Below are 14,527 nucleotides of genomic sequence, written 5' to 3'. Positions count from 1 at the left end.
ATATTGAGGAGGTGTGTTCATTTACAGATTATTTCTATTTTCAAATATGATTGTGTTTATGCTCTCACATTTTAGAGAGGAGATGGACTGTTTTAACACTGTATTTGTAGCCACTCAATATTCTGTGAACAGACTAAACGTGATAAGTCAGACAGTACATGGCTTTTGAAAGCTCAGTGTTGCTAAGGCTCTTGTATTTACATGCTAAAAACAGCAACCAATAAATGTAGACAGATTAGCGATTTTTTTTTTTATGACCAGAATGCAAAGCTGTGGTTAAAGACCTGTGAAAAACTGAGACAGCAAAATCTTCAAGTTACTGAACAGTTTGCTTGAGTATCTTTCCCATTGAATTGTATTTTGCTCAACCTGAAGGTTCAGGAAAGTTCATGAAGTATTTTAACTACAGCTAGTTCTAAAACTCTTCATCAGCACCTTTTAAAATTTCCCAGGACTGAGACATACATTTACAATTTACTATAGTTTCTTTGCTTTATAATCAAACATTTCCTGCTAATTCTTTTTGTTGAATTAACATTGTTTATTTAAAAACATTTTTTTCTTAATTACAAGAGATACTAGCTTAAAAGAATTATGGCATCGTATGGCTTTTAGCTTCGTATATTTGTCAGAAAAAAAAATATATCACATTTGGGACAAAGAATGGCACAAAAAAAACCAGTCCTTTTTGTTCTGAGCAAAGAATTGAAAGGCTTTGTTTATTCTTTTTTTCTAGTGAGAAGTTTGGTCATCTCTAAATACATACATGAACTTCATGGCATAGGCACATGCATGATTAGAAAGTCAGTCCCACCTCTCAATTTAGGAAAATTTAGCTGCAAATTGGAAGGGAAGGAGATACTTGAATCAATATGTGGGTTTTGGGGGCAGGAAAGATCAGTGCAGGCTTCTCTTGTATTCTCATTTGAGCTGTGCTTTTAGATTAGCCAGAAGAGAACTCACACTTAATAAAAATGCTCTGTAGTGTTTTATTAAATAAGCCATTGCTCATTAAAAATCTAAGTAAGGCTATCAGTTTATTTGGTTTGGAAAGTAAAGTATGCAAAAGAAGTGATATAACAGTTCTATAACCTACTTACATATACTAATATATGTATATGTACACATTAACTATAGACTTAACAGTATAATACCTATGAAACAGCAGCATTTATATATGATCTGGTGGAACAGATATCACTGGTAGATTTACTAAGTGTAAAATGTATGTAGAATGTTAATACAGATATACAGTATTTTTTAAAAAGAAAGCTTAAGAGCAGCCTTTTAAAGCAGTCAGGAGGATTTTAATTATTTTACTGTTCAAAGTAATGCTTAGCCCGTAGTCATTGATTTAAGCTCTGAGATATCTGATTTAAAGTTCTCACAATGAAAGCCTCTTTATCAGTATTATTGTATAGTACAGTATATTTTGTTTTGTTATTCATTATTGTTTTGCTTGGACTAGCTAAGAATTTACATTGTCATTTAAATGCAAGAGTGTGTGCCAAGCAGTAGGAGATACTTCGTGACAAATATCACTTGAAAACATGTTAGTTTTAATGGTTTTGTTCATGTTATTCAGTGGAGTTGTATGTGACTTATTTCCCTACTAAAAATAATCAATTGTTAAAGACCGTAAACTTCAATATTATAACAATAACTTTGGAACACTAAAAAATGCCTACATGCCTATTAAAAAAAAATCGCAGAATGGTTGAGGTTGGAAGGGACCTGTAGAGATCATCCAGTCCAGCGTCCCTGCTCAAGACTGGTCACCTAGAGCATGTTGCCCAGGACCCTGTCCAGACAGCTTTTGAACATCTCCAGGATGGAGACTCCAACCTCTCTGGGCAACCTGTTCCAGTGCTCAGTCACTAGCACGGTAAAGAGGTTTTTCCTTATGTTCAGAGGGACCTTCTTGTGTTTCAGTTTGTGCCCATTGCCTCTTGTCCTGTCACTGGGACTACTAAAAACAGTATGGTCTCATCCTTTCTGCACCCACCCTTCAGCTATTTAAACACATTGATAAGATTCCATCCCCCCCAACCCCACCTCAGCCTTCTCCAGGTTGAAGAGTCCTGATTTTTGCAACCTTTCCTCATAGGAGAGATGCTTCAGTCCCTTAATCATTTTTTGTAGCCCTTTGCTGGGCTCACTGGAGTAGCTCCTTGTCTTTGTATTGGGGGGGCCAGAAATGGACCCAGCACTCCAGCTGTGGCCTCACCAGGGCTGAGTGGAGTGGCAGGATCATCTCACTCCACCTGCTGGCAGTGCTCTTCCTAATGCAACTCAGAATGCCATTGGCCTTGGCCACAAGGGCATATTGCTGGCTCATGGTTTACTTGTCCACCAGGACCGCCAGGTCCTCCTCTGCAGAGCTGCTTTCCAGCAGATCAACTCCCAGCTTGTACTGTTGTGTGATGTTATTCCTTCCCAAGTGCAGGACTGTACACTTCCCTTTGTTGAACTTCCTGAGGTTCCCCTCTGCCCATCTTTCCAGCTGTCAGAGTTCTTCTGGTGTATCAGCTACTCTTCTCAGTTTGATATCATCAGCAGACTTGCTGAGGAGGCACGCTGTCCCTTCATCCAGGTCATTGATGACTAAGTCAAACAAGATTGGACCCAGCACTGGCCCTGGGGGATACCACTGGCTACAGGCCTCCAACTAGACTTTGTGCCACTGATCACAACCCTCTGAATTTGTTAATTCCTTTAAAAATCAAGTTACACAGGAACTCTAGCTCTCTGAGAGTAGTGTGCCAGTAGTAAAGACCCAGAATTCTGTTACTTCACACAATGTCAGGTGAAAGGAAAAAGGGGGTCCAGGAAGCAGGTATAATTTCAAGTTACACTGCATTGATATGAAAGTCAGTCCTAGAATCCATTTTTTTTTTTTTAATAAACACTTTTTTTGCGAGCTCTCTTATCCAATCTGAGAAAAGATACAAGTTCTCAGTTTGGTTCAGGAAGATTTCTAGACAGCTGTTGATTGGTCTAACAATTTTTAGCTTTGTATTTTCTGATAGAAGCAGACTAAGAAAAATCTGAAGTATTTCAAAGAATTTCTCTTGGTGATGTAGACTCTTAAGCTTTCTGAAAATGAACAGCAATTTTTTCCACATTCATTGTGGAGTAAATTTGAGGATAATAAAGCTGGAAGTTTGTTGCATTCAAACTTTCTGACTTTTTTGGTGGAGGCAAAAATATCTCAGATATGTGTAGTTTGATACTTGTCTTTCAGATTACTGTATAGGAAGTAATCTAACATGTAACAAAGAATAAGAGGGAAATACACATTTTACGTAAATTCAGTTAGGATGCCCTCAGAACTCATTGTATGAAGTGGTTAGGATCACTAAGAGGATGTAGTAACTATTAAGACTTTTTCCCCATGCTTCTTAGTTGAGACCAAAGTGTTAATTAACCAAGCTTAGTGTTATAAACTTTGCATGTTTGTTAGATAAAATTGTTAGTCCTAGAGAATTGCCTGCAGTTTGGATGTTCTTAATGCAGCTATCACATGAGCACAAATTTAACATGCTTGAAAACTGAAGGTCAGCTGAAAAATAGTATGATGTATTGGTGTAAATATACTCATTGTCTTTCAATTCAGTGATCAAATGAAACATTAATGTCAAACAAAAACATATCTTGATTTATAGTACAGCTTTACATAACAAAAGATTTATCCAATCTAGTTTTGTTTGAAACTTTTATTTCTGAGCATATATAAAGAAAAAGAAAAGCTCGGGTAGGTTGAATAAACCTAGAGTGCAGCAACATACGACGTTTTCAGGTTTTTTACTGATAAATAAAATATTTGTAACTATTTATTTTGTGTAAAAGTTGAAACCTCCACTAAATGTGTGCTCTTGTTTTGAATATATTTTTGAAGGCTTAGAGGATGACAGAACAGTAAATGAATCTGAAGAGGAAGAAAACTTTTGGCATGTAAAGATTCTACCAATTCTATGTGAACTGGAGAATGGTGGGTAACATTGTTTTTGAAGGTCTGCATTTTCTATACTGCCTACGAAAAGCATGAGGGAATCATCTATGTTTACTGTGAAGATTAATAGTAATCAGACTACTTAATTCATTATGCTTTCATATGTTCTGTGTCTTAATAGTGTGAAAAATACCTTTTCAGAGAAGTTCCTGTCTGATTAAATTAGCTTATTTTAGATATTATATATCTGTCAATTTAGAAGTCAGTGGTGGGGTAATCATTTTAAGAAAAAAGTACTGCATAGGCTTAATGCTTTACATTTAGATTGTATTGAAGACTTGAATTAAATTTACTGAAGTAAATAAGTCTTCCATTTGTGTTTAAGGTGTTAGATGTCTCAGAAAAGTATGTTATGACTCAGAATGTTGAAACAATATTGAGTAAATTAACTATAGCTTGAAAATTTGAACCTTGAAATAACTCAGTTTATTTTAAAGTTTCATTAATAAGGTTGTTCAGTTGCCTTTTATAAAAATTGTATTTATTTGAATGGTAGGAATATAGAAAGGAAACTGTTTTGTTTTTACAAGCACTTTAGAAATGAGTATAAAATGAAGGAATTGCTTCAGTTTTCCAGGATGCTGTGCAATGTTTATTGTAACATACTGCAGATTAGAAAACTTCTTGTGTAATTTTGTAGGTGTGAGAGTATGAAACGTATGCAGTGCTGATTCCAAAAACACATCATCATTTTAAAAAGAAAAGATTCTCCTTCCCACTCCTGTCACTGATGTGTAGAAAAATGCTGGTCAGAAAATTTGAAAATGGCTGTGTAACTGCATCCTTTCCTTGCTTAATGCTGACATTGCCAAATATGAGCCCCTGAATTATTAAAGTTTTGCAAAGTAAGATGTTCTTTATAAGTGAGCAAAATATTATTCAGGTAAAATCAGTCCTTTTGACATGATCAGAGTTAAGGAAAATCAGTTTTCATGCCTCTTCTTCAGAGTTTACTTTATTAAAATTATGGCATTTTTTTAATAATAGATGAAACTATCTTTTAATACTTTACCATCAGTTGATTTGATGTAGGACTACAAAACCCTGAAAGTTAGTTTTGCTGCTTCTTGAGTGTTCATACTGATTAAAAGTAAATGAATTGTGTCCCCATCTACTGCAGCTGCATGATATATTACTCCATTCGGGCTGTTTACTGCATGGTTGCAATATTTCTATCAAAATGAGTGTTGGAATTCCATAATTTTAATGTTCTGAGTGGATCTCTTGGTAATATGCAATACTGTTTAACTTTGTCTTCAGTCACTTATTTCATTTTCTTTCAGCTAATCCTATACATGTTCATTTAAGTCATGTTTAGTTTTACATGTTAATATATTAATAGGAAAGTTTGTCTTCTACTTTCTCCTGGTTGAATATATGCATAAAACTTTCCACTAAAAAAACAAACAAACAAAAAAAAAAACTTGGAGCTTAAGATATTAAAATTCTATGAATGCCATGTACTTCAGATGATTGTTACGTGACAAAACAAACAAACAAAACAAATAGCTTTTGTTCTCCTGGAGCAGGTATTTTATTTTGTTACATTCCAGTACTCAAGGGATGATAAACTTCAGAAATGCCCAACAGGATGTGTGAGAAATGCTTTTTTTGCTTTTTGTTAATTTTTCTGAAATGAAGATGAAGTACAACCCTTTCTCTTTCGATTACTCTGACCTTCTAATTTCAGTGATTATTGGAGTAGAGATGTTAGGATCATGTCAAATTTTGCTAAATTTTCCTTTGTAATGGCAGGAGAAAGTGGTGGTGTTGGGTGAGTATGGTGAATACAAACTTTCAGACCCTGCCCAACATGAGAGGTGCCTTCTTGAGTCCACTTACATCTTTGAGGTCTTACATATAGTGATTTTCTTCATAATTCCATGTTCATATCCTTTTTTTTTTTGTGCGAGATGCTTTCTACCACCTTGATTATGTCCATTTTGTCATTAAGGTGTAGCCTGAGCAAACGCAAAGTTTTTCCAGGAAGTTTAAGTAGTTTTATACTATGTTAGTTTCACCTTACAGGGAAAAGCAAATGTGAAAAATAAAATACTTGCTTTTTAAAAATAGACAAGCAGGACTTTCCCTTTTCCTTCTAAAGTAAATGTGTATGATTTCATTGTGTTGAGATGCAGATTTTCTAATAGCTTACTGCAGGTTTTATTTTTATGTATTTAAAATACATGTTGGAGGCACTTAGATTAAGAGATGGATGAAGTTTCCATCAGGAAAACAGTCATCCATCCAGATGCATCTTTCCCTTCTGCTATGTACTGAAGAGTTCTAATGAATTTTTGCATTCAGTCTGTCTTAATCCCAGCAACGCCTGATATAAACTTTAGGTAAAATGCATATGAAGAAAATAAGAGAGACATGGAGCTACTGGAGAGAGACCAGCGTAGGGCTACAAAGATGATCAGAGGGCTGGAGCATCTGCCCTGTGAGGAATGGCTGTGAGAGCTGGGCCTCTTCAGCCTGGGGAAGAGAAGACTGAGGGGGGATCTTATCAATGTGTACAAGTACGTGAAGGGAGGGTGTCAAGGGGTGGGGACAAACTCTTTTCAGTTGCCCCATGTGACAGGACAAGAGGCAATGGGCAGAAATTGAAGCACAGGAAGTTCCGCCTGAGCGTGAGGGGGAATTTCTTCCCTGCGAGAGTGACGGAGCACTGGCACAGGTTGCCCAGAGAGGTAGTGGAGTCTCCTTCTCTGGAGATCTTCAAGGCCCGCCTGGATGCAACCCTGTCTACCATGCTCTAGGTGACCTTGCTTGAGCAGGGAGGTTGGACTAGATGATCTCCAGAGGTCCCTTCCAACCTTACTGATTCTGTGATTCTAAAATATTCCTTAATTGTCTATAGCTTTTTATGTATAATGTTTGGTAGGGCTGTTTAAAGAATTTTTTTTTTCAGAATCACGGTTTTCTGGTGGGCATATGGTCAGTCTGATTATTGAGCATTGAAGAAGAGTTTCATTTTAGTTCTCCCTGTTATTCTGGGATTGCTAAATTTAAGTCTCTCTTCTTTTGGAAAGACCAACATAAAACTGTTTCCAAACAGTTAGCATTTTAAGGGATTGATTAGGTGCCTGATTTCTTTGTGGTGCAAACTATTCTTTATTTTGTTCTCCTGTGTCTATATATTGAGTTGCTCTGGAGAAGATGGTACTGATCATTAATTTCTACATTTTTCTATCTTCCTACTCACTTCAAGTAGAAGACAATATAGAAAATCTTTGCCTGGCTTGCACCAAACTCCATCAAGCTTTGAATGAAGGAAATATGTTTGGGAAAAGATTTAAAAGGAAAAGTGTGCTTCTGAAGACATTATATAGACTTGTAGACATTGATTCAGACCCACTTTGCCTGAAGCTGGCAAAGATTATTCTGTCTGTAAGTCTTTAAAAAATGATATTTTGTAATATGGTAGAATGTAAAGCTCAAAATTGTGAACTACTACTTGCGTTTAATTTTGCATTTCATACTTTTAAACTGCATCTAAACTAACTGTTCATTAAGCACAATGTCTTGCTATCTGGATACTTGTCTCACATTTATCCAGATAGGCATCTGTTGGAGCATATTTTTGGATGAGAATTACATCTAGGGGAGGAAGAAGGGACAGAAAACAGGATAGCTGGTATATGCTGGCTAGTGTATTGTTTGTACATGGAAAAGAGACATTGCCTTAAAACTGGGATGCACATGCAGGAATTTATTTTTTATATAAATTATTTTTGTTTAAATAATACAATTTGTAATAATATATAATAATAAAAATAATAAAATCTAAGCATGGAGATGAAGCTTAGTTTTGAGTAATATCTTTAGCTGATTAAACACCTTTACCTGAGTATCTTTGTATGGCTGTAGATACCTAACCAGTGAATCGTGTGCAGAATTTCTTTTGTAAGAGTGAATTAAAGAAAAAATGTACCCAATATGCTACCTGTGTAAAATATTTTAAAAAATACATATGTATCACCTGTTATTTTAGTCAGGTGGCACAATTTATTTGATAGAGCTTAAACCAACTAGATATTAGAGTCCTTGAATTTTGCAAGATTTTTCAGTGTGGTTCACTATTTTGTCATGGTTTCATCTGGGATTTTTGAGAGTTCTCATGTGGGAATAGGTTTGTCATGAAGTCTTAACTTTTAAAATTTACAGAGTATTTTTATACATAGATTTTAGTTCTGATTCTTGTCTCTTATACTCTTTGCAGATGAAAGTGAATGGAAAAAATCTTATCACTGTCTGCAAGCTTGCATTTAAAATTTGCAGAAATGAAAAAAATGATTATATCATACAAAATGATAAATTATTGGGTATGTATTCTGTTCTTGTATATAAGATGTTGAAATGCAAGAGTTAGATTTTTTTTTCCTGTGGCTTTAAAGATGATTAATCTGAGAGTTAATGTTTGTCACATGCTAAAAATTTCTTACGAGGTCAAACTAATGGTTCATCTAGTCCAGTATTCTGTGTCTGAGGATAGCTGTAGGAGATGCTATTTAGAGAGAACATGCAAGCCTAGTTGCTTTCCATGTGCTGTTTTTTCCCATACTTCTCCATCAGACTTGTTATATTAGGATGGCAGATGGTCCATCCCGGCCTGATCCTTTTTTTTCTGTCTGTTTGTGGATCTTTTATCCATTAATTTGTCTTAATTCCTTTTTGAACTTTCTGATTCTGTCTGTGTGTACAGTCTCCCAGAGTAGCCTCCTAGAGGTTGTTTTAAACCTATCTACTATTTTCATCAAGTGTCCCTCATTCTAGTATTGCAGAATTTGTAAGCGTTTCATCTCTCAGCTTACTTCCACCTTCATACCTTTGTAAGGCTCAGTCGCATGTATCTCAACCTTCTCCTCTTCAGATTGAGACATCCCAGCCTTTTGGGTCTCCTTTTGTATGAAAATTGCTTGATTCTCTCAGTTGTTTTAGTAGCCCTTTTCTATAGCTTCTCCAACTCTACTGTATTTTTCTTGAGGTGTAGAGTAGTGGTAGTCAAGATGTGGCTGTACCAAGGTTTTGTGGAAGCAAGATAATACCCTCTATCCTGTTGGCCATCGTCAAGAAGGGTACTGAGAACAATTTTTTTTTTTTTTTTTTTTTTTGGGGGGGAGGGGAGGGTGTCTGTTACTGCACATTGACCCAACAATTTCAGAGAACTGTCAACAATGGCTCAAAGATCTCTCTCCTGGGTTTTGAGTTCTATCAAGAATCTCTTGTTGAGAGACACTCTTATCAGATGTTTCTTATTACTTTGCAAATACGAGAAATATGAAAAAAAGGTGTATGAATGAAAACCAGTGTTGATATTCATTCCTTTAATTTTTATTAAAACTTTATATCTTATTAACTTAGGCCTTGATCTTGCAAACATTTATTTCATCTGCATAAGTTAAAGCATATGGGTAGCTCATTTAAATGAATGAGAGTGCTCACAGTGTTAAAGTTTAGTGTATGTGTTGGCAGGAATGAAGACCAGATAAGCCTTTTCAGTTGTAAGAACTGGAAAGGACTCTGAGACAAGAGAACAGCTCAGATTGCTCAATGGAGTTTGGAGTTTTGTAGAGATTAGCATTATTCAAGAATCTGGATGAGTTGATCAGCTATGTCTGTATAAGGCTTTTTCTTTTCCCCCCCCCCCTCACTTCTATCTTCAGTGACTTTCCTTTCTCTTTTCTCTTTCTCTGTTGTTTAAAAAGTAGTCAAAGAAGGTTTTTTGTTTGATTGATTCACTCTTCATGGAGAGTGTTTTAGACACACCTTATGCAAACCAAGGACTTGAACCTGGGTCATCTTCACTCCAGGTTACAGTTTCAGTCACTTGGTTATAGAATTTCTTTTTCCCTCTCTGGCCCTATGAACTATTTATGCCCAGTGGAGCAGCTCCAATAGAAGAAACAGATTAAACATTCATTGCCAAAATAGACAGCTACTGTTCAAGCCCCTGGGAGGAGACTTGAAGCTGCTCTGACATTGTCATAGCCAAGTGTGACCATCATACAGTTGGTGAGAATGGGAGTTTGGGGAAGAGCTGGGAGAAACATATGCATCCTTATACATGCATATATTTTGAAATATCAGAAAAACTTTAGAAACTTGTCAGATTTAATGATAGGAAAATGGTTTTATTTAGCTATATGGAATGTGTCCAAGCAGAAGTAAATACATGTTTCAGTTAGTTATCTGGAAATTTTGAAGCATAAAACTGGCTAGGATTACTTAATAATCTATACCAATTTTGACTGTAAAGGATACACTGGACTTAAAACAACTAACAACTGTTAATTTAAACTCAGGTGCCTGACAATGGTTGGCATAAAGCAGAAGTGTTACAGTTCTTGACCTACATAAATAGTAAGGCTAAAAAAGCTACAGACTCTTCAAAAGTAGGATTTGATACAGGCATCTGTGCTTTGAGTAGTGGGGTTTGGGATTTTTTTATTTTTGTTCTGTTTTTTTCCTTCCTCCTCCATTTGTTAATCTCTTCAAGGACTGGACTCTATCAAATACAAAATAGTAATCTTAGGCTTTCTGAATATTAATTTTCATTGTAGATTGTTTGTTGGAGGTTCTGAGAATGGAAGATCTACAAAAAAACAATGAAGCTCTCCTGTATTGTATGGGAGCTGTAAAATTCATGTCTGGAAATGCAGTGCTCATTAATGAAATGGTCAACAAACAAGCTGTTGAAGTGTTGCTGCAGTTAATGAAGCAGATTAATAATATCAAAGAAAATGAGACACATTTCTTCAGCTTGGGCCACCTATTAGTCCAGGTTAGCATTTATTTTTATTTCTAAAAATGCACACTGCAAGGGAAAATTAAAAGGTTGGTTAGAGGAAATTATTTAACTCTGTGTCACTGACAGTGTTTACCCTACATTTGAATGGACTTCTTTTGCGAAGATTGCATGGAGTTGTCAGGAACAAAATTTAATTATGGTAGGTATTTGTGTGGTTAATTTTAGAGCCTTTAGAAATTTTGAAATTAGTAGAAATATTTTTAGAAATATTTTTATATTTTGTTTATCTTTTATATTTTAAAATATTTTTTAGGAATTTAGAAATATTATTTCTTTATAATGCCAATGAGAGATATTATACCAAACTTAGGTTAAAATGTGTTCTTAATTCTTTAAAGTGAAATAGTCAATCAGTACAAATCAGTTCTGTGATACACCAGATTAGAATAAACTTATTACAAGAATAGTGCATTTCAAAAAGTATAGGAAAATATAGTAATTTGAAAAACTGTTTTTGAAGAAGTGTGATTTAAGGAAAATGGAGTTATAAAAGCCCCAGCAGAGTAGCTTTTGGAAGGTTGCAGGCTCGAAACTGTATCTTTTAACATGCGAGGTTCCTCTGTGAATGATGAATATGAAAAATAACCCAATTCTGAGATTTATTGATAAATATTGTAAAGATCTTTCAAGTTACGCTGAGAGTCAGTTACAGAGCTTTCCTAAAATCTGAGTCTATTTCCAGGGGTTTTAGATTCCCCTAACATTTCTGCTTTGCAGAAGTTCTGTATTAATTAACTTTCTCAGGTAATTTTATTTCTCGTTAAGACACTTAAACATTTTAGATCTATAGTTGCAAAAGCTTTTCCATAACAAAAATAATTAGAGTATAGCTTGTGATGTTTTCTCTTTTGAAAACTTCTTACTTTTGTCTTTGTCCTGTACTAGTATAAATAGTATAAATAATCAAGACCCATGGTCCAATATTTTGTTATTGGAATAAGGAAAATTTGAAGATTCACTGCATTCATTTTAGATTAAGCGACCTCACTTTAATTTTATGGTAAGTTTTTGGTTTAGATCAGCAGCTAGTTTGTGTCATTGCCAATCTGACCTGGGTATTTGAATATTTTTATCTTGCAAGAGAGAGAGATTCCTGGAGTAGGTAATGAATAGTTCACTTTGCCTGTCTACGAGTTGTGAAATATTTTATGCTTTAAACTCGTTGAAATAGAGCAGTACCTTCTGAAAATACTTTGCTTTCTGTAAAATAAATGTGAGGACTAAAGCTGTTTCATTTTAATACTGTTTGAATATCAGATTTCTCTTGATCTTGAATAACTTAGAAGTTTTTCAATAAAAGAAAATAAACTGTACTGTATTTTTATAACAATTCATGTTATTTTGATAATAACTGAGTAATAGTTGGAGTTGCAAGCTAATTAGATATCTCTAATTTGCAAGACTCTAATGTAGATTTTCAAAATCAGCCATTATGCAAAAAAGTACTTTAACTATTCACAGCATTTCACTTAAGTTTCCATTGATATGCATACAGAATTTTAAAACTTTTGCAAGATCATGTTTTCCTCAGAGGAGGAAGTTACATGCAGAGAAAGACCAATATCAATCTTTCATTTTCAGACAGTTATTTTATTATACACAATTTTGTTACTTGCACATTTGGTGTTATCATTTCACTGCTGGATATATATGTGCAGAATGTTAACAGAACATTCAGACTGCTTTGGATGTTACAAATCAGATCTTAGCTTTATTAAATTTTCAGAACAGTGTGGATCTTGTAGTTAAACAGCTATGATTTATTAATCTTTAAATATTCTATATGAAGTTGACAGCTACTTTGCGAAACTTGGCTGATTTACCTGAGGCAAGATGCCAGCTCATTTGCAATGGTGCAGTCCCTGAGCTCTGTGTGGCGCTAGAGCAGCGTATGAATGATACGGATGTGTGTACCTATATTGTCAGGATATTCAGGTATGTGTAGAAGACAATTCTGTCTACTTCTGCATGCAATCGAGTCAGTGCTATTGTTTCAAGTGACTTCAAGTAAGACAGGATAAAGCACTAAAACTGGAAAAGATTTACTTACTTCCATTAAAGTGCTTTTGAAAAGCCCTGAGTAGTTTCTAATGATTTTGTGTGGCAACTGTATCTTCATTGATACTCATAGAATTGTTTTATTGCAACTGTACAAACTAGGATTCATTGTTCCTGTTAAAAGTATTTTGTTCTATTGCATCCTCCTTTTATCCCACAGATTTAGATTGAAATTTTTTAAAATACTATTTGTTATGTTTTAAAGCTGTATGAATTATTAAATATTTGTTAATCTTATTTTTAGACCATATTTAAAAAAATAAGGAAAAATTACACAAGCTTAAGGTCATATTGGAGACTGATTAAAAAATAAAATACATGAAAGAAAATGATTCATTTGAGTCATCTATGATTCACGTGAATGCAACTCATGTTCACGTGAACATCAAAAGTGCATTCATTGTTTTGAGCTGTTGCAGAACATTTGAGATTAATCTGTGGGATTGGGACTTGAATGTGCAGATGGAAGCACTGAAAGAATCTAGTTTTTTGAGCAGCTCAGTGGCTATCTCTCAAGATGTGGCTTTTTGAGGGAGATCCATGTGAGTGAATTGCCCAAAAGGATCTTGTAGCCTGCATAGCCTCTCAGTGGAAAAACTTGTTGTGCCTAGTGCTAAATGGACTTGCAAACAATTTAAGGATTTTGTAGTATTTGTGAAATCATTGGTAATTTCAAGATAATTTGGTTATAAGTGCAAGCTATGAATGCTACTCTGGGTAAAGTATTTGCCATTGCTAGTTTGTTACTGTTGTGAGTCATGTTGCCCTATGGCTTCACATTTGTTGAGAACTCATGCTGCTATGGACTTTTCTTCCTGCTCAGCCACTCCAAATTATCCATCTCACTCTTTGCCAGATAAGCTTGGGTTGTGCTTTGAAGAGCAGCCACTTAAGGGTCTGTCTTGCCTTCCTCCACAGTTAAACACAGATAAAGTCTGGTCCACTGCAGTTTACTCTTTGTAAAACAGGAGTACATGTAAATTCCTTCCCCAAATCCATGCCAGTTTGTCCACATCTGTGTGTCTAATTTTGTTCCTAAGTGAGTCAAATTCTAGCAATGATCACAGCAATTTCAGCATATTTACTACTGCTGAGGAGTTTCTTTTACTTGGTAAAATGCTGTGAAAAGGAAAAACTATTTCTATTAGGAAATAGTTTTGTAATTATATGTAATCAATACTTATGCTGCCATTCTCAGAAGGATATTTACTTGATCTAGAATTCAATGTGGATTAAAAGTGATTTGTCTTATTTAAAGATTCCTGCTGCTTCACATTTTTTTCCTCAAGTTTGGTGAACTGTGTGCTCTGAGGATACAGATTAGCCATAAAATCAATTCAATCAGCTTTGTGGAAATTGCAGTTGCAGGGAAAAAAATAATTTTTGCTGTGCAATGTAGAACAGACTTGAAGGTTGCACTTCCTCTAGGAATATGGAATGATTATTCTCTTCTCTCAGTGAATAACTTCTAGGAAGCTTCTCTGCAGAGAAGATTTTTCAAATCTGTTCAGATTACTTGTGTCTCTAGGTCTATAAATATTGTTATAATCTGTTGTAATTGGACATCAATGCAGATATTTACTGGTTTCGACTACGTGGGAAGTAAAAAGTTACCTGGTTCAGTCTGATACTGCAGTATTTCT

At 35.0% G+C, this 14,527-nt stretch overlaps 1 protein-coding gene across 3 annotated transcripts in view; it reads left to right on the top strand.

The window, feature by feature from the left end:
- ARMC2 (armadillo repeat containing 2) overlaps nucleotides 1–14,527 on the top strand; it is a 70,305-nt gene that overhangs the window by 31,484 nt on the left and 24,294 nt on the right. For all 3 annotated transcript variants that reach the window (XM_062570990.1, XM_062570988.1, XM_062570989.1), the window contains exons 7-11: nucleotides 3,899–3,991; nucleotides 7,230–7,405; nucleotides 8,238–8,340; nucleotides 10,579–10,799; nucleotides 12,616–12,761. In XM_062570990.1, the coding sequence (XP_062426974.1) occupies nucleotides 3,899–3,991; nucleotides 7,230–7,405; nucleotides 8,238–8,340; nucleotides 10,579–10,799; nucleotides 12,616–12,761 (739 nt within the window). The remainder of the gene's footprint in view (nucleotides 1–3,898; nucleotides 3,992–7,229; nucleotides 7,406–8,237; nucleotides 8,341–10,578; nucleotides 10,800–12,615; nucleotides 12,762–14,527) is intronic.

The sequence above is a fragment of the Rhea pennata genome, chromosome 3, assembly GCF_028389875.1.
Source record: "Rhea pennata isolate bPtePen1 chromosome 3, bPtePen1.pri, whole genome shotgun sequence".
Lineage (NCBI taxonomy): Eukaryota > Metazoa > Chordata > Aves > Rheiformes > Rheidae > Rhea > Rhea pennata.
The sequence above is the reverse complement of the archived record's forward strand: the minus strand, read 5'-3'. Positions and strand labels throughout refer to the sequence as shown.